At 42.2% G+C, this 19,897-nt stretch overlaps 1 protein-coding gene across 1 annotated transcript; it reads right to left on the reverse strand.

Moving 5' to 3' along the window:
* Positions 1-1,321: 1,321 nt before the first annotated feature.
* On the reverse strand, positions 1,322-4,444 carry RPL6 (ribosomal protein L6). The gene is made up of 5 exons (XM_020979901.2): positions 4,095-4,444; positions 3,529-3,672; positions 3,213-3,261; positions 1,799-1,983; positions 1,322-1,516 (listed from the first exon to the last, which is right to left on the reverse strand). Exons 1-5 carry the CDS (start codon positions 4,416-4,418, stop codon positions 1,364-1,366), a joined length of 855 nt encoding a protein of 284 aa, XP_020835560.1. The 5' UTR covers positions 4,419-4,444; the 3' UTR covers positions 1,322-1,363.
* Between the last annotated feature and the right edge of the window lie 15,453 nt (positions 4,445-19,897).

Below are 19,897 nucleotides of genomic sequence, written 5' to 3' on the forward strand. Positions count from 1 at the left end.
TGAAAGTTTTATGAGAGCCCTAAGAAGTTATCACTTGCGCAAGGTCATACGTAACCAGTATGTGTTCATAGGTTGGACCTGAAACCCTTCTTAATTTGGAATCCAGATCTCTAAACTCTATTTGACTTTCTCTTAAAAAACTAAAAAAATGTGACACGTTCATTGTGTCAGAAAACATCAGCACCAGATAATGGGAGCTGACGTTGGTAGAGTACTTGGAGATTGATACACACACACACACACACACACACACGTTTATTTATAATCTCATTTTCAGTGCTCCCTATGGATCTCTACATTGACTCCTGTTGGAAGGACCAGAAATGGGCTTCTTAGTTCATTCTCTTGCCCACCTGGGAGCTTGTATTGTTACATTAATGCCGATAATCATCAAGCCAATTGAAGTCGAGACACCTAGACCTGATTGTGGTTGGCTAAGTTGCTATTTCTTAGGAGTTACAACCTAAATGTAGTTTTATTGCTGACAGGCCCTATTGGTCTAGCCTCAAGCATCTAACTAATAGTGAATTATCACCAATGTTCAAGATACAGCAGACAGAAGTGCTAAGGCTTTTCCTGCACGGTTCCTGGCACTTTTGTTTAGCTGTTTTCAACTGTGACCTCACTTGGGGTTTTCATGGCAGAATGGTTTGCCATTTCTTTCTCCAGCTTATTTTACAGATAAGCAAACTGAGGCAAACAGGTTAACGTGACTGGCCCACATTCCTGATTCCAGGCCTGGTGCTCTACTTACTACACATGCCCGTTTCTGCCTATTCTTACTTAATAGCTCCTGGTTTGCACTAATGGTATGGTATCTAGGAAGGGACATCACTGACCACTGCCTTAGACATTTGGAGTGAAGCATTCCGTTGGGGGCACGTTTTAGGAAGCATATTTTTTAAGTTATAGAACATTCAAATGACAAGAACCAAGGGTTTAGGGCTTCAGGATCTTGCCCTATGAGGACTGTTTGAACAAACGGCAAAGTTAAGTTAGAGAAGACTTGTGGAGGGGGGCTACCTTGCTGGAAAGGGTAGGAAGGGGAACCTTTTTTGGGGTGTGCCCAAGGGACTGGGCCACACAAATAACCACAAGGCAGTATTTATAAGGACCAACACTGGGGAGAAATGAGAAGACTGCAGGCTTTACCAATAGTCCAAGTCTCTGGGCTCATCACTAAACCAGAACAAAAACAAAGCATTCGAAGAGATCCAGTGCTTCCAGTTGGCATGATTAGGATTCGGGAGTGAGGACATGGGAAAACAGGCACGGTGGCCCGGAGAATGACCTTTAGAACACACAAAAATGGCACAAGTAATAGTTATTCCAAATATTTTAATGAGAGTTCTGTGCGAGGCATTTAAAATACCAGTTTGTGAGGATAGACTCCGTTGGAGAGAGAGAACACAGAGCGCAGGTAGCCACGGAGCTGAGGAATCTTCTTGATTTGGGGCAGGATCTGAGAGTCCACTGTTTTCTGATCAGCCTTGCGCTGCTCCGTAATCTCGTATTTCTAAAGAGAAGAAAATGTATGCAAATTCAACCAGGGGCTAAAACATGGTCAACGGCTACCAACAAATCAGCTCAGCAAACAGTGTCTCTGTAAGAAGCCTTGGAAATCAGTACTAAATATAACAAGATTACGGTGCCACGATACCGCCAGTTGCTTGGAGATCAGAGTTGAACTGAAGGTCAAAACAGCACTCCAATTTAACTAATGAATCCTAACCCATCCCCTTAACAAAAGCACCCCTGCCAAGCCTCAAGACCATTTTAAGGGCGACAGAAATCTCACCTCTTTTTCTGTGTCAAAAATCTCTCCTTCTTGGTGTCGAGGTTTACGGAGCCTCTTCTTCTTGAAGTAAGCATCGGTAAGATGACTTGGAATTTTTACACCTGCAAGGTTAACCCTGGTAGAGGTGGCAATGACAAACTTCTGATGGGTCCTTCTCAGAGGAACACGGTTGATGGTCAGAGGTCCTGGTTAAAAAAAAATAAGCAACAGCTCATGAGGTTTTTGATCTAATTAAAATACAAAATGTCATTAAAGTTGTATTGTCCAGAAAATTTCATTTAGTGGTAGGGGTCATCCACTTTCTGGTTATATTCTTTCTGATACTTAGCTAGGTTGGTCCACAGAAAATGTTGCCAAGATTGTACTCAAAATCTTTTAAGCTTTTATGTGTTCATTTCAGTGTCATAGGGATTTATCAAGACCCTTAAATGTGCTGAGCTGGCTGCTGAGGGTACAATAATAATGGGGAAAGAGTGGGTTCACTCCATCCATTATCAACATATGAAACAGAGTCTACGGGGAAGAGCAAAGTGAAATCAATTTTGAAAGATAGGTGAAGAGCACTGAAGTGGCGCAGTGGATACAGTACCAGTCCTAGAGTAAGGAGGACCTGAGTTCAAATCCAGCCTCAGACACATATCACTCACTAGCTGTGTGACTCTGGGCAAGTTCACTTAACCCCAAACTGCCTCACCAAAAACAAAACAACAACAAAGGAAGGACAGGTGAAAGGATTTAAATGCCAACAGAGGGTTTTGCATTTTATCCTAAAGACCATAAACCTGAAGCTTCCTGAGCAGCAGGGTTGCATGGTCGGCCTTGTGTTTTGGGAGTATCAATTTGCAGCCAATATGGAGGATGGATCAGAGAGAAGGCAAGACCCCCCAATGGGCTATTTCAGTAGTACAGGTATGCTAATGACACGGCCCTCCAGCAAATTCTGGGTTTGCTACTAGACTAGTATAAAAGCATTAGAACTAGAGACTTTTTAGTAAGAAGCAACACTGAGTCCCATATGAAGACTTAAGGTGGTTAAGTGAAGGCAAGTGACCTTAAGAAAAATCTGTAATCTTACTTGATATCTCTACATTTAAAGTCATGGATTCTCTCAACAGTAGTGGAAGCTTGCCTAACCAAGGAGATTCTCTGTCTAAAGTGAGAGAAAGAGAGCCTTGGAGCACCCCTTTCCCCATTACTTTTTACAATGCCCAGAAGCTATGCTGCTAAAAGCTTGGAAAGTTGGAAAAGGACTTTCCAACTCTTAATCAAGAATGCCAGTACGATTCCTATTTACTAGGTGTCTGTCAACTGGCCACTGTGTACAAACCAGAAGGGCCAAGTCTTAAACATATGGTTTATTTCAATGAGAAAAAGACACAGAAATGGTATTTCAAAGGGGGTAAAGTTTCCTTACCAGTCACCAGTAGCAAGCCACTAGCCAACTGCTTCAAGAAAACCACTCGCTGCAAAGGAAGCAGAAATATCAAATCTTAACGTTTTACAAATAAGGACTGCTTTCAAGTTACCCATCAAGCCTTTGTACCTAGGATTATCTTTATTTTACTAGAAAACAGATTTGTAACTAAACCAGGGGTGTATAAAGAACATAATTACCCAGGAATGAAGCCCAAAACAAACAAAATAACTTAAAAGCATAGCTTGCTCTAGGGCAGCCAACAGAGGCTGGGCTTTCAACCCACTAAGGAACACACAAAATTGGTTAAGCTTACCTTGCCCCTGTGGCGGCCAGTGAGCATGATCAGAACTGTGCCCGGGGTGATGCTAGATCGAAGTCTCCTTACATGCTGGCTGAAGGGCTTTTTGCCATGACTTAGCAGCTTTCTAGGCACATCCTCGGTAGGGTAATACCTTGGCTAGGAGAACCACACACACCAGAAAGTTACAAAAGCAGAAGGCCCTCCAGAGTTCTCTAAAGGCAACCAGTGAGCTCTGCGGCAGAGCCAAGTACAATAATTAGACAGACTTATTTGTCGGACCCTCCATGCTGCTTTATAACCCTTTCAAACTGTTATTAACTTCTTATACACCTGTCTTTCCCAACTATACTGAAAACTACTTAAAAGCACGCACTCATCTCTCTTTTAGGTACTAAGTACCACAGCAGATTCAGAATGACCTGTAAATAGGTGGGCCACATTATTTTGAGCTTGTGGTAGTCTTCAACTTTGCTGTAAATCCAAACCAAGGAAGGCTTTCTAAGTATAAACCCCACCCCCCCTTTCCTGAATTGTATCAGAAGACACTTGATTGGTTTTTCACCGTCTCCAAATCTTACCATCTTTCGAATCTTTACCACACGAGTTCCTCCATTCTTATCACCACCAACTGGCTTTGAGATAGTAGCAGGCACCTTCTCTTTCTTTTTCCTTTCAATCCGGGTTTTTGGTGCAGCATATTTCCGCTTGTACATGGCTCTCCTGGAATACATTGCAGACCTAGAGTATCGACCGATCCCTCGGGCCAGGACTGGGTTCCGACTGCAGTGCTTTCGGGGCTTTTTCACCACCTTTTCAGCCACATCTTCCTTCTTGTTTTTCTCCTTTTTTTCCTTCCGGACCTTCTTTTCCTTTGGTTCCTTTGGGGGTTTTTTGTCCGCCATCTGTCAACAAAGAAACACTGGTTAAACGAATTGTAATACCATCCTAATTCAATCAAGTCAAATAACAAGCATGCTTTCACTAGCTTTTGTCTTGATTTGTACAAAAGCCACCTAACTGGTTTCTTAGGCTACAGTCTCTTCCTCCTCCACGCATACATCCTTCATATATACAGATATTCAAAATACCCGGATGTGACTTGTTAATGCTCTGCTTGAAAACCTCCCATGCCTCCCAAATGCTTACAAAAGAAAACACAAACCCTCAGCCACATAAACAGGTCTTCAGAATCTGACTCCAATAAACTTTCCCAACCTTGTTTCTCAAACACACAAATGCCTTCTCTTTAGATCCAACCAGAACACAAGCTGGCTATTCCCCCAGTTTACTAGGGTTTCTCCTCAAGGTTCACCCTAGGGAAGGCTTCCTCTTTACCATATCAAGACTGGTGTCTACTGCATGTCCATATACATGACCGGTGCCACCCCCACCCTCCCCAAGACTGTAAGCTCCACAAGCATTTCAAAGGTCTTCTTCATCTTTGTATTCCCAGTTTGGGGGCAGTGGATACAGCAGTAAGCAATCGGAAAGACTCTTCTTCATTAAGTTCAAATCTGGCCTCAGACATTTACTGAGTAGGTAACCCTAGGCAAGTCATTTTACCCTGTTTGCCTCGGTTCCTCAACTGTAAGAATGAGCTGGAGAGGGAAATGGCAAACCACTCCAGTATCTCTGCCAAGGAAAATCCCCAAACGGGTAACCAAGAGTCAAAAAGGAGTGGACAACATTCTCATTTTTGAACCCTATGTCTTAACAGAGTAGGCATTTAACAACTCAAAACAACAAAGCACTTTGTCAGCCTTAAAGTCCTAAATAAATGCTGGCTATTATCACTGACAATCTAATAGCCAACAGTGTAAATAGACTTTGAAAGCTGAGCTCCACCACTGACACACAGGGTGGGGATATTTGGTGTTAAAGCTTAAGCCAGGGGAGTCTCTAGGCCTCCTCAGTCAGCTTCAAGAGCCAGCTACCGACCCTCACAAAATTATTTCAATTCAGTCATTTACTAGGAACCAATTATGTACGGTTAAGGTAATGGGCGGGGGGGGGGGGAGAAAGAGTTAAAAAGCTCCCCTCTCCCCGAAAAATAAAAAAACCTGCCTTTAAAGAATTTTTTAAAAGCCACCTCCAGGGATCCCTGGCTTCCTTTACGGCTCTGCTCAACGGATTCTTCCTAAGAGGCCCTTTCTGATTCCCTAGTTATTACTGCTCTAGCCCTTTCCCACTGGGTCCATGCCGTGTACTCCGTTCCACTCAGCAGGCCCTAAGCCCACTTTAGGCAGAGGTTGTTTCTCATATATAACAATTACTTATCAATCCATAAACTGTGCTTAAAGTGCCGCTGGATGTAGTTTACAAAGAGGTTTCCAAATATCGCATTTTATCTTTGCAACAATCCAAGAAGGATGTCGGTACTTTTATTACTCTCATTTTACAGGTGAGGAAACCGAGGGGCAGGGAAGTTAAGCTGACTTGTCCAGAGTCACGCAGACGGTTGGGTGTCTGGAGGCTGGACTGGAACCCGGGTCTTCCTGCTCTGCTGAGGAGGGTTTTGAGGCAGGGGGAAGGAAGGAAGGAGGGACAGAGGGTGAGAGGGGTGGCGGCCTATGGCTTCGGGGTCGTGGACAATTCCCAAGGCGGAAGCCGCTACCCTCTCCGACCCCGCTTCCAGGGCGGATCGGCTCCCTGCGCCGTCCTGCGGCCCCCTTCCGGGGCCCGCGACCCTCGAAGGGTCTTTGGCCTCTGGACCCTGGCCTCGCCGACACCTCCCTCTGAGTCGCCGCCGCAGCCCCCACCCCGCAGGAAGCTCCCAGCCACACGCGCTACGGGTGACCGCAAGGACCCTCCCGCCCCACGCCGACGTGTCCGCTCCGGGTCCGGCCGCAGGGCCTTCTGAGCGGCCCGCGCCTCCAGCGCCGCCGAGCCGGACGCCGGCTCCCAATGCTGAAAAAGCGTCGGTGCCCGGGGAGCCCCGGGAGAGGCCCCGAGAACGTGCGAGCGATGCTGATGCCGGCTCGCGGCCGTAAGAGCCCGGATGGCAGCGGATTCGAAACGTGAAAAGGAACAGCGCCCAACCCCGGCCAGCCATTCCTACCTTGAGAGAAGGGAAAGAGAATTAAGGTCCGGACTTCCGGTGTATAAGCAGGGGCGGGAGGCGGTGAGAGTACGTCCTTCCGGTTTCCGAGCATCATGGGAAATGTAGTTTCCTTTTCTGTCAACCAATCAAACCACCCCCCACCCTGAGCATTAGAATTCTGGAAAATATTCAAAGAAATTTGAGGCGGCTTGGATGACCAGATGCAGAACAAAGCAAAGATAACCAGGAGAACAATTGAAACTGTGACCATAGGACCGTAGACTTAGATCTGGAAAAAGACCTTACAGGACTTCTATTCTAACATCCTCATTTGAAGCCCGGGGAGATTACGGGACTTGCCCAAGGTCGTATATGTCATAAGTCAGAGTAGAAATTTGAATCTATGTCGTCTGACTCCAAATGCAGCATTCTTACCACTGTACCACACTGTCTCAGTCAACAAGCATTTATTAGTCAAAATGCATGTACTAAGTACCTACTGTGTACCTGGGAGAGGGGGAGGGGACCAGCATGTGCCAAACAGGTTGAACCACTATCACCACCACCTTGACGACCGTCTCCCCTCAGACCCTGATGGCGTAGTCCACACTTCTATGGCGTAGTCCCCTTTTCGCCTGAGAAATTTTTACATGACCTCAGGTATATAGGTATATATCAAAAATTTATTGATAATAAATCATAAAGAAATTTATTTTAAAACAATTCTTTGGTGTACATATAATTTTACCATTTATTAAAGATGAAAGCAAATATACATACTAATGAGATTTATATGCTTTTTTAATTTTTACATAAAGAATTAAATCTTGGTGGAATATTTGATACTTCAGGACGCAGAGCTTCTTCAATGTTTTTCAGTGCTGAGACACTACTTCGAATAAATACATAGTACAAAATGAAAGAAGTATGTTTAGGGCCATTTCAGAAATTGTTGGAAATTCTCTCCTAATCCCAAGCCAAAATTCATTTAACGATTTTTTTTAAAGGAAACTCAAGTTTTAAACCTGTGTTGCTTGATAACTTGGCAAATTTTTCTTGAACTTTTAATGGCAGATGACTGATTTTTTAAAATTTCAATTGAGTATTGTTTATGAACCCAACTTAGATTTTTTTTTTTGGCCAGGCAATGGGGTTAAGTGACTTGCCCAGGGTCATACAGCTAGTAAGTGTGTTATGTGTCTGAGGTCTGATTTTGAACTCAGGTCCTCTTGAATCCAGGGTTGGTGCTCTATCCATTGCGCCACCTAGCTGCCTCCCAACTTAGTTTTTTAGAATAAAAATTTGAAGAGTATTTCTGAAACTGTTTCCAGGCACTTCAGATGATCAGTTATAACTCTTACAATTAAATCTTTGGAAAGTTATTTTCAATTATAAAATTATCTGTAGCTGGAAACATTTCTAAAGAACCCTTTTCTACCCTATTTTTTCATGTTAACTTTTTAAGCAAAACTTTCAACTTTATTTTTTAACATAAATGTGTTACAATTTTTCCTTGAAGTGACATGTTTAAATCACTGAATTTTTCAAAAATATCCGACAAATAAAACTGTTTTGAAAGCCATAAGTCATTATGAAAAAAATTAACAAAACTGGATTTCTTCTTAGTCAAAAATATAACAACTTCATCTTTCAATTCCAATAATCTGTTTAAACTTCACCCTCTTGAGAGCCGCCTCACCTCTGCATATAGTAATAAGGTTTTGTAACCAGGGTCTATGTCTTTCCCAAGGTTTGAAAACAAATGACTGTTAAAGGCATGGCTTTTAATGAAGTTAATGATTTTGATTGTATTGAGGGAGTACAACATCTAACTCTGGTGATATTCTTTTGGCTATGAGTGCCTCCCAATGGATCATGCAGTGAATAAAAGTGATATGTTCATTGCCACCAGCTTTAATTTTTGCTACAAATCCAACAATCTCATCCATCATTGCTCCAGTACCATCTGTGCAGACTCCAATGCAATTTTTCCACTGTAAACCTTAATTTGTGAAAAATTCATCACCTTTAAGACATATACCTTCACCTTTTTTGTGCCCTTCCAAAGGGTGACAAAACAAAAATTCCTCATGTATGCTTCCTTCATAAACATATCTTACATAAAGTAACAATTGTGCCATGTTAGAAATATCAGTTGTTTCATCTAACTGAATTGTAAACTTTAGGCTGCCCTTAAGCCTGGTAATAAGTTGCTGGAATTGATCCTTGCTAATTTCAAGAATTCTTTTGGAAATAGTATCATTCAATAAAAGAATTTTATGAAATTCATCCCCATACTTTATCCCATGAACTATTTCTGACATTTTAATAGCAGCATGTAACGCAAGATCTTCTCTTACTGTGTAGGGCTTTTTCGTTTTTGTAATTAAATAAGAAGTTTCATAAGATGCAAGTAAAGACTTTTCATTGAAAGTAACAAGTTCCTCAAAACATTGTTTTTCTTTATTTGAAGATTTTAGAAGTCACTCAAAATATTTCTTTGGTTTATTGTGGTACAATGCATGCTTGGTATTAAGACGTTGTTTTAATTTGACTGGTTTCACATGCTGTGCAGACAAAACTTCATTATAAATTAAGCAAAGATTTTTCTACACCACCATCATTATTAGAAGTAAATCCATATTGCAAAAATGATTTGACATATTATTCTTTTTCTTTTCAATTTAGGTGTACTGCGACTTGGTAGCAAAGACTGCCACATTGTCATTGATATTTTTACTTCTTCAGTCTAAATTTAGCCACTTATCCATAACTGAAAAATATTTTATCCTAAAACATAAATAAATATTGCTAATAATTTCTCAAATAAACACTAGCCTTAGTGTATGAAATTACATGTCTGTGCTTAATTTAAAAAATTGATGCCCACAGTTAGAGTGATGATGGTGGAGGAATTATTAAAGAGCTTTTGTCTTTACTTGCTGCAATTAAATGCTTATGTTTCTGTAAAAGGAGATAACAGCAATTTTTAAAATCAAACATTCTAAAACAATACAAGCCAAAGATATACTCATTTGATACTTATATGCTGAGGAATGGTGGTAGGAAAATGTTAAAAGTTTTTTATTTTCCATAATTAAGTTATTTTGTTTCTGTAAGAGCAGAAAACTTTATATGTACAGTGAAAACACTGCAATTCATAATGTATAATAGTCTAGAATTTGAGCAGAGGTGTTTCTGGCAGCATTTGTTGGCATTGTGTGGTATGATGGCACGTGTAGTGCAAAGTGGGCATGTTGTGTGTTCAGAACCAAGACTTCAAGTTGCAGATGCAACATGGGCAAGTGTCACCAGAAACACCTTGGATTCACTACAAATTTGATTTTGAATTAATTTTTGGTCATTGTGCATTCAGAAACCTTTTACTGTTGCCAAATTTTTTGTAGCCCCCACATTCAGTTATGTGACCCCCATATGGGGTCAAGACCTACAATTTAAGCAGCGCTGTACAGCCCAGGACCTCAGGAGTAGCACTGCTTCCAGCTCATTTCCCTCAGCCATTAACCTAGGAAGCAACATGCACGGAAATGTAGCCTAGCAATTGCTCCCGCAACCCATATCTATTGAGGACACACATAGAAAAGTTCTTGCCACCTGCGTCCTTGGCACCTTGGTCAAATAGTCCAACATGAGAAACTGGTATGATTTTATCAGTGGAGATGACATTAAAGAAGAAACATCACTGATGGTGTTACAGGATCTAGACCCCTAAAAGGAAAAGACCGTGTCTTTGGGACTTGGACCCCTAAAAGCCCCTGAACTTTCCCCCACTGGCATTTTGTCTGAGGCATCTGGTCCATCCTGGTCTACCTAGATCCTCAGTAATCCTTTCACTGTGGCTCTCCAACCTCATAACTCCTTTCATTGTCTGCACCTGGCTCACTCCAGGCTATTTGCTGCTTCTTGATCCCATCCAGATCTTCTCACTGTCTTTTCTTGTATATAAGTACCAATCTTAGCTCCATTAAATCGCACAGATTCTTAGAATCGCCACAGCTTTTATTGGCAATACGGTAAACCTTGTTACTGTGACTGAAAGAAGGTTTGAGCAGTAGAATTCTTTCTAAGCAGACACTCCGTGCACTCTTGTATTTTGGGTTCCCAGCACTGTACCCAAAGGACCATGGGAATTTTCCATCTGACTCTCAGCTGCAGCCTTCCTCATGTGCTATGATGCTCCTCACTAGAAGATGAGTGCCTTGAGTGTAGAGGCTGTCTGACTTCTATATTGAATTCCTAATGCTTTGCACATAGGAGGTGGTTTATAAATGCTTCATTCATTCATTCATTCATTCATTCATTCATTCATAGGCTATAGAATTCTGATCCTGAAGCTTGCCTTTTGGAGGGCTGATGGTTAATCCATCCACAAGTATTTGCTTGTGCTTGGCACTGTGCTAGGCATGTGAGCTTGTCTTTTCTCTACAGGTAGAGGTGGGGGAGGGAATTACATGGTTTTGCCCTCCTCTTTGATTTTGGAATCCCTTAGAGGGCAGGTAGGCTGCACAGTGGACAGAATGTTGGGCTTGAATTCAGGAAGATCTGAGTTCACATCCAGCCTGAGACACTTATTGGCTATGTGACCCTGAACAAGTCACTTCACTGTGTTTGCCTCAGTTCCTCATCTGGAAAAATGAGCTGGAGAAGGAAATGGTAAACCACTCCAGTATCTCTACCAAGAATACCCCAAATTGGGTCACAAGGAGTTGAAGATGACTGAAAAAAATGACTGAATTACAGGAACAAAGACTGTAAATAAGTCACTTAACCTTTATTTATCTCAGTTTAATCAGTTGCAAAACGGGGATAATAATCACAACTCCCAGGGTTCTGAAGATCAAATGAGGTAATATTTGTAAAGTGCTTAGCACAGTGCCTGATGCATTGTATGTGCTTAATAATGTTTATTTCTCCATCCCTACATCTCTTACCATCCAAAGTAATTGACACTATTCCCTGCTTACCCAACAATTTTCTCCGACTCTGTCAGTCAATTTAATGCAACAAGAATTTTTTTTTCATGTGAAAATATTTCTGTATTAGCCATATTGAAAAAAATTGAAAAAGCAAGAAAAATAAAGTAAGTGAAAAAAGGATGCTTCAATCTGCACTCAGAGTTGATCAATTCTCTTTCTGGAAGTAGATGACATTTTTCATCATGGGCTCTTTGGAATTGTCATCAGAGTAGCTGAATCTTTCATAGTTGATCATCATTACAACATTGCTGTTACTGTTCTCTTGGTTCTGTTCATTTCACTTTGTATCAGTTCACATAAGTCTTCCCAGGTTTTTCTGAAACCATCTCCCTCCTCATTTCTTATAGCACAATGGTATTCCGTCACATTCATATACCACAACTTGTTCAGCCATTCCCCAATTTCCAGTTCTTTGCCACCACAGAAAGAACTAATGAAACAAGAATTTAGTAAGTGCTTATTATGTGCCAGGCTCTGGGGATACAAAGATAAAAAAGGCCTTCCCCAAAAATTTCTATAAAAATTTCAAAACAGAATATACTATTTTGAAATAGTATTTGAAATATTGTTATAGTATTTATATTAGTATTTAAATTTGTAGTGGTATTTGAATTACTATTTCAAAATAGTGTATTTTGCTTTGTAATTTTCTAATTTCATTATGATATCAATGTCTCATGGAGTTTAAAGTTGGAAGGGATCTCAGAGACTATTTAGTCCATCACCTCCATCTTACAGATGAAGAAACTGAGGCACAATGAGGTTAAATGACTCATGCAAGGTAACACAGTTATTAAGTATCTGAGGTAGACTTGAACCCAGGTCGTCCTGACTTCAAAGTCTGATACACTAAACGCTATGCCAGTGGCCCAAAGGTCTTCAACATTCCCCAGTGCTCTGAACCAGATTAAAATGTGATTTTGAAATATTTAACAAAATATAAATACAATAGAACATTCAGTTCAGTCATTTTTCCAGTCGTATCCGACTCTTTGTGACCCTGTTTGGGGTTTTCTTGGCAAAGATGCGGGAGTGGTTTGCCATTTCTTTGTCCAGCTCATACATACTGACATAGTTATGTGACACAGATATACATACATGTTGCTGTGATATCAGACACATACACATGTACATAGTATGTCACTATTTTGTTTTGCCCATGTAAGTTATATGTGTCCATGTGAGTCTATCTACATGTAGCTTGCATGAAGGTGAGGTCCAATGCTTTTAGAGGCTTTTCTCCTTCACCCTTCTCCAAGGGAAGCTTTGATTCCTCCCGGGAAGGGAAGTAGGAAGTTGGGGCCCGAGACTGGCTGCCACTCTGCTCTCCTCAGAGAGAGGGGGCAACTGTCTAGAGTTATAACTATGTGCCCCCTTAAATTTTTTTTTGAGACAATCAGGATTAAGTGACTTGCTCAGGGTCACACAGCTAGCTCTGAAATATTACTAATCTAGGGGAAATCATTTCTAGGTTCAAGCTGCATTCCTGATCACTATCCCTTAAAGGGGAAGGAGTGTCCCAAGCCATACATATATCCTTACTGGAAAACTTTCAGTCTGGCAGATTTCGACAGTTTGTGGTCTGCTGGCTTAGCCTTTGAGGTCCCGGGTGCCACTACAAGGCTCTGGAATAGGACTTTGTGGAAAACATAAGCTACTTGATCATGAAACGTAGATTTGAAATCTACTTTTCCAGTGCTCTCTGCATTGCTGTCTATCAGCATGCTGGAGTCACGTAAGGGAAGGAAAGGGGTGTTAAGGACTTATCTAGTGATCAAACCTAGGAGCCTTGGAAGCTGAAAAACATGGCATCTCAATAATGCATGCCTGAAACATTAATCTCTTGCACCATGGCTCCTCCTCAGAATATGAACTGTGACTGGGGGTTAGGATGATGTCTACAGCTGTTGCTTTTTGGGGCAGATGAGGGAAAGCCTTCTGTTAGTCGTGCCAGGAGTTAGACAGTCAGAGGCAACTTCTTGGCTCTGAATCCATTTTTGTCTCTTGTCCCTTCTGGTACCCTTGCTTGGATATTCTCACATCTTGACTCCCTCACAAGATTTAGTAACCAGTTAACCTTCCAGGAATACTGCAAATGCTTCCCTCTTATCAGAGTTAGCACTGAAATACCATTATCGCCTATAATGCTCCACACACAGGTCATGGGGGATGTGTTCCCAGGGAGAACATGGCCCCCACAACAATAAGGAAGAGAATCATAATATTAACATGCATTTATACAGCACCTTAAGGCTTATGGAGTACTTTGGAACACTGTCAAGATACAGTTCAAGCAAAAGAAGAGGGACCTTTCTTTGTTATTACAATGGAATTGTTAGGTTTCTTAAGAGGAGTTCAACTAATTTAAGAGGAGTCCAACTAATAAGAAATAACATCTTCCTGTCCATGGAATCCAAATGTAATTTCTGGAAGAGGTAGAGTTTCACATTTAAGTTTTACCTTATATTATAAACCAATAATACTTTTATAATATACATATAAACAAATACAAAATAAACAAATAATGCTGTTATACTAATAATGCTATTATTGAGCTCACCTGTGTGACTATGAGAAAGTTTCTTCTGTCCAATGATAGTCCCTTCTAGTTCTCATATTTAACAACTTTGTATATGTAGATGATGCTACTACTTTGTAGTAGAGAGAACATCGGAAGAGAAGACAGAGGGCTTGGATTCAAGTCCTCGCTCTTTGTGACAATGGGCAAGTAATTCCTCCTTTCTGGGGCTCAGTTTCCCCATGGTGGAAGCAGTAACTTATGGGAGCATCCTAACTTCTGCTACCATACAAGTTGGGATAGTTTTCTCTTAAGAGATATTGAAATCATCCTTGAGACTTGATTGGCTCAGATGGCTAAGGGATTGTTAGGCCTTTAACATCATTTCCTGGTCACTTGAATCCAGAATAGCTGAGAGGAGCATCCGGGGGTCCTGTTGCTTGGCTGGCAGAACGTGATAGGCAGCTGACACAGGGTCAGCTCAATCCACATCCTTGTTGAATATTATTCTCCTGCTCTGGCTAAGTAAATCTCCTTTTCTTAACTCTTGAATGACCAAAGGGTACCCCATTTTATTCTAACGGCAAACATAAACTACCAGAGAAGTGATCCAGTTCAGGCCCAGCCCAGAACATTTCCCACATACAAAATGGGAAAATCAGATTCCAGGGGTGGGGAACCTATGACCTTGAGGATTAGACCATCTCTAAAGTCCTTTCTAGCTCTAAATATGGTGATCCTTATGAGGTGGATAAAATCTTCTAATCCTTCTTTATCCGTATAGACATGGATTCCTCATTACCTTGGGGAGTTTCTGGTTCTCTCCTGACTACAAGGAAGCAAACACACTAGAGGAACCAGGGAATAGAACACCAAGTCGCCCCCCAATGTTAGGCAGCTACAGTCTAGTGCAAACAGCTCTGGATGTGCAGCCGGAGGGACTGTTTTCAATTAGAACTCTGCTACTACTGACTCCCTTTCCATCTTTCGGTGTCCTTTGTCCACTCTGGACATTCACTTCCCCGCCTGTAAAATGAAGGTATCTGACTACCGGCCCTGGTAGTTTTGGTTTGACTGACAGGTCTTTCATCCTGTCAATGCCATGAACTTAAATGCAGGGTCTTTGTGTCCCAAGTACCTAGTACAGTGCCTGAAGTATAGGCTATGCACCAGTGGACCTGTGATTTCATTGACAGAGGGAATTCCTGGATAAGGAAACTCCTTGCCAATACAGGTCCGTACTTTCTCTGAAACTAGCCTTAAGAGAGATGCCTTAGCTAACTAAGAGTAGGACACAATGTAAGAACGATGTAGCTATCTACAATCACAGAAGGTCAGAAATGGATGGAACCTCAGAACAAATGAGAAACGAGGGACTTTAGGGGTTATCTAGTCTAGTATCTTCATTTTATTGACTATAAATATATAACACATATTTAAATATTAAATTAAATATTAAAAATATAAATATGAGAGAGTGTGGCATGATGGCTAGAGAGCCCAGGAAGACTTGTGTTCAAGTCCTATTTTGGACACATACTGGCTGGGAGCCTCTAGGCAAGTCACTTCACCTAGACCTGCATTGGGAGACAGAATTTCCTGGGAGTTCCTTATACCAGTGAAACCACAGGGCCTATCTAAAATAAAAATAAATTTAAAAAGGAACCCTCATACTCATACATAGCACTTGCATAGCGCTCATCTCATAACAAAGAGGACAATTATTTTTAGCCTGAATTTACAGATGAAGAAACTGAAGTTATGAGAGGGGAGAGTGACTTATGCATGATCATATAGCTACTATGTAGGTAACTTGGGTATTTATATAGAAATAACCAAACAGCTCTCATTTATATAACGCTTTGTGGTTTGCAAAGTACTATACCAATAGTATCTCATTTTATCCTCACAATGATACTGGGTGGTAGGTGCAGGTCTAGTACTCTTAGTCATTACACCAGGTTACCTTTGCATACATGAGCAAAGCTTGTTGTTGGCCCTTCATTTTTTTTTGAAAAGGACCAATGACATCACAGACTTTGATGGGTAATGGCTTGACTTGCTTGTAAATTGGATCTAAGTCAGGCAGAGTTGCACAAAGTTGTCAACCTCACTCTCTCTGCCAGCGTCATTGACGTCAAGACGCAAGTTGGGATGACTGGGGATGGCCCGGCATGCAGTGGATGATCTTGGCCTCTTTGATATTTGACCAAGCTTGAAGTGCTCCATAGTGCTGCTTCAGCAACCGTCATGGCCATTGGAACAAATTATTCCCATCTGCCCATTCCTCTGGGTAGTCTTCACGTGATTGGGGAGGATACCCCTCTAACTCACTGGCAGTTTATCTGAAGGTGAGGGAGCTTACTTATTTCAGACTCTGCTCCTGTTCTCGAGGGACCCTAGAGGACTCTTCCTCTTTCCCTCTGCCATTTTTGAAATTTTCAATATAACTTCATGGTGTCTGGGGATATCTGCCTCTACAGAACCAGAGAACTTCAGAGCTGGAAGGGATTTTATAACACAGGACCCTAGATTTAGATCTGGGAGGGTCATCTAGAGCAATGCTTTTTAAACTTCTTAAACCCATATGGGGTCTTGAAAATTTTGGCAACAGTAAAAGGTTTCGGAACACATAACAACCCAAAATTAATTCAAAATCAAATGCATAATGGATCTGAGGTGTTTCTGGCAGCGCTTGCCCGTGTGGCATCTGCAACTTCAGTACAGCCTTGGTTCTGAACACAAAGCATGCGTACTCTGCACTTTGAATGAAAGGCAAGAACATTGCCAAAACCCCAAAAGGGGTCACGAGTGGAAAAAGCTTAAGAAGTCCTGATCTAGAACACCTACCACCCCCATTCACAAGTGAGGAAACTGAGCCCCACAGAGGGAGAAATGATTTGTAGAAAGCAGCCCTGCACAACAGACTACCTGGGGACCGCTTGTGGTCCAACAAAGTGTCCCTCTGGTCAAATGTTGTGCAGACCTGGTCTAAACTCCCACGGATTTTAAGTAGCAGCCAAGATTCAAAATCAGGTCCTCTGACTCCAGACTAGATGAAACATTTCCCCTCTGTTTCATGGAGCCTCCATTTTTTGGTCTTAGAAATCTTTTGTTCCAGTGATTACTAGGGGATGAAATACTTTGTAACCATTTAATTCTTCAAAGAAGTTCTGTAGCATCTGATTGGAAATAAAACTAAGAGTCTACCCATTCATGGGATAGTAGACTTGGCTGAGGTGCAGAGAGAGCCAAGCTTGGAGTCAGGGAGACTTGAGTTTGAATTCCAAATTAGATTAAGTAGCTGTCAAGTCTCAGCTGTGCTTTCCAAGTCTGTAAAATGGGTATAATAATAGCTCCTTCCTCACAGAGTTGTCTTGAAGGTCATATACACAAAGTGCATCATAAGCTTTAAATTACTATGTACGTCTTATCTTATTACCATTATTCAGTGCTCAAAGAATATTGAAAGGAAAGTAAGGAAATAAGCACTTCTGTAGTGCCTACTATATGTCAGGTGGGTAGCAAGGTGGCACAGTGGATAGAATGCCAGTCCTGGAGTCAGGAGGACCTGAGTTCAAATCAAGCCTTAGATACTTACTAGCTGTGTGATCCTGGGCAAATCACTTAACCTTGTTTGACTCAGTTTCCTCATCTGTAAAATCAGCTAGAGAAGGAAATGGCAAACCACTCCAGTATGTCTGCCAAGAAAACCTCAGATGGAGTCACAAAGAGCTGGACATGACTAATTGACCAAGCAACTTGTGCCAGATGCCATGCTAAGCACTTATTTATTTATTTATTTGTTTGTTTGTTTGTTTGTTTGTTTATTTATTTATTTATTTATGTTAACACATGTTATCTCATTTGATCCTCACAGCAGTCCTAGGAGGTAGGTGCTATTAATATCTTCATTTTACAGTTGAGGAAACTGAGGCAGATAAAGGTAGATAGAGGCCAGGAGATAGGTCCTATCATTATGCCCATTTTACAGTGGGAGAAGCTGAGGCTTCAGTGACTTGTCTAGGATCACACAGCTGCCACATGTCTGGGGCAGTATTTGAACTCAGATCTTCCTGACTACAGACCCAGGGCTCTTTCCATTTTGCCAAAGAGTTTAAGAAATAGGAAACTTAAGAAATCCCATATCTTGACATAAGTAACAGGTTAACCTAATATTTCTATACCTCTCACATAAAAACCTGGTGTTTGCGGGAGGACTGATGATTTTTCAAACAGGCATTTTTGGCTTTGCTTGAGTTCTAACATCAAGATGGCTATTTTTTGATCTTAGAAATCCTTTATTCTGGTGGTTATCTCCATTTTAATAGAAGGTCAAAGCTGGGAGGGTCCTTAAGGACAGAGAAAGTCAGAGCTGGGAGGAGCCTTAGGGCAGAGACTATCAGCTGGATAAATACAGCACTTTAGGATTTGCAAATAACTTCACAAATATTACTTCATTTTATCCTCATAGCATTTTTGGGAGGTAGGTTCAATTCAATTCAATAAACATTTATCAAGCACCTACTATGGGACAAGCACCAGGAAAACAAAGGCAGGCAAAATACAGTGCCCAACCTCAAGGGACTTACAATCTAATGGGGAAGACAATATACAGCATAAACAGGGAATAATTAACAGAGGGAAGGCACTAGAATTAAGAGGGGCTGGGGAAGTCTTCCCGTAGGAGGTGGGAATTCAGTTGGTCCTTAAAGGAAGCCAGACAGTACAGCAGTAGGAGAGGAGCAAGGAGAGCGTTCCAGGCATGGAGGAACAGCCAGAGAGAATGCCCTGAGCTGAGAGATGGAGTATTTGGTTCTTGGAACGGCCAAGAAATCTGTGTCACTGTATCAAAGAGGCCAGGTTGGGCAGTAAGGTGTAAGAAGACTGGAAAGACGGGAGTGGACTGGGTTATGAAAATCTTTGATTGACAAACAGAGGATTTTTTTTAAACTATTGGTATAATTTATTTTTTAAAAAAATTATAAGCAATTGAAATTATATTTACATTCTTAATAGAATTATAATTTTACCACTATCGTAAAAGCAATCAAATAAACATAGAAAGCAAGGGGTAAAATCTTACAACAGATATTTAGACTTTAACAAGCCAACAAAAAAAAATTCAGAGGATTTTGTATTGGCTCCTGCAGGTAAAAGGTTGCCACTGGAATTTATTGGGTAAGGGGTATGTGTGACATGATCAGAGTTGTGCTTTAGTTCCCCCATTTTGCAGATGAGGAAGCCGAGGCAGGGGTTCAATGCCTCGCCAAGGGTCTGAGGCTGCATCTGAACTCTGACCTTCCAGCTTCCAGGCCCACTTCTGCTGTCAAGCTGCCTACTACGTGAAAGGCAGAAACAAGGCGCGGAGAAGCCACCTCCCCTGGGCCCGGCCTACAGAAGGAGCTTGCACTCCACTACTGGGGCCAAGCGGTGTGCTGCCCGTAAGCTTCCCATCTGCCCTTGGCGAGCAGCACCAGCCCAGTGCCTGGCACGCGGAAGGCGCTGGATCCAGGCTCGCCCACCTGGCATTACTGGAACCCTCTGCAGGCGGCCGCGTACTCCTTGTGCATTCGCGCCCCCTCGCGGCCGCTCGTTTCGGGGTGGCCGGGGGGGCCCGGGCGGGCCGGCGGAACCCCCGGCGCGGGGCGCAGTTGCCTGCCCAGGGGGAAGCCGGAAGTGCGCGGCGCGCGTGGCCGGCGGTAGGCTTTTTGGGCCGACCGGCGGCCTGGCGGGAAGTTGGCGTCGCAGGCCGATGGCGTCACTGTCGCGGTGCCGGGCGGCGAGGGGCGGGGGCGGAGGCGCGGGGGAGCGGAGCGCAGCGGA

This window comes from Phascolarctos cinereus, unplaced genomic scaffold (assembly GCF_003287225.1).
Source record: "Phascolarctos cinereus isolate Bilbo 61053 unplaced genomic scaffold, phaCin_HiC Scaffold_4;HRSCAF=312, whole genome shotgun sequence".
Lineage (NCBI taxonomy): Eukaryota > Metazoa > Chordata > Mammalia > Diprotodontia > Phascolarctidae > Phascolarctos > Phascolarctos cinereus.

Excerpts from the sequence above, each read along its gene's own strand:
- RPL6 (XM_020979901.2), bottom strand. The coding sequence starts at position 4,418 with ATGGCGGACAAAAAACCCCCAAAGGAACCAAAGGAAAAGAAGGTCCGG. Across the intron at positions 3,673-4,094 it reads TGGTAAAGATTCGAAAGATG|CCAAGGTATTACCCTACCGA; the intron begins GTAAGATTTGGA and ends TGGTTCTCCTAG. Across the intron at positions 1,517-1,798 it reads TTTTTGACACAGAAAAAGAG|AAATACGAGATTACGGAGCA; the intron begins GTGAGATTTCTG and ends TCTTCTCTTTAG.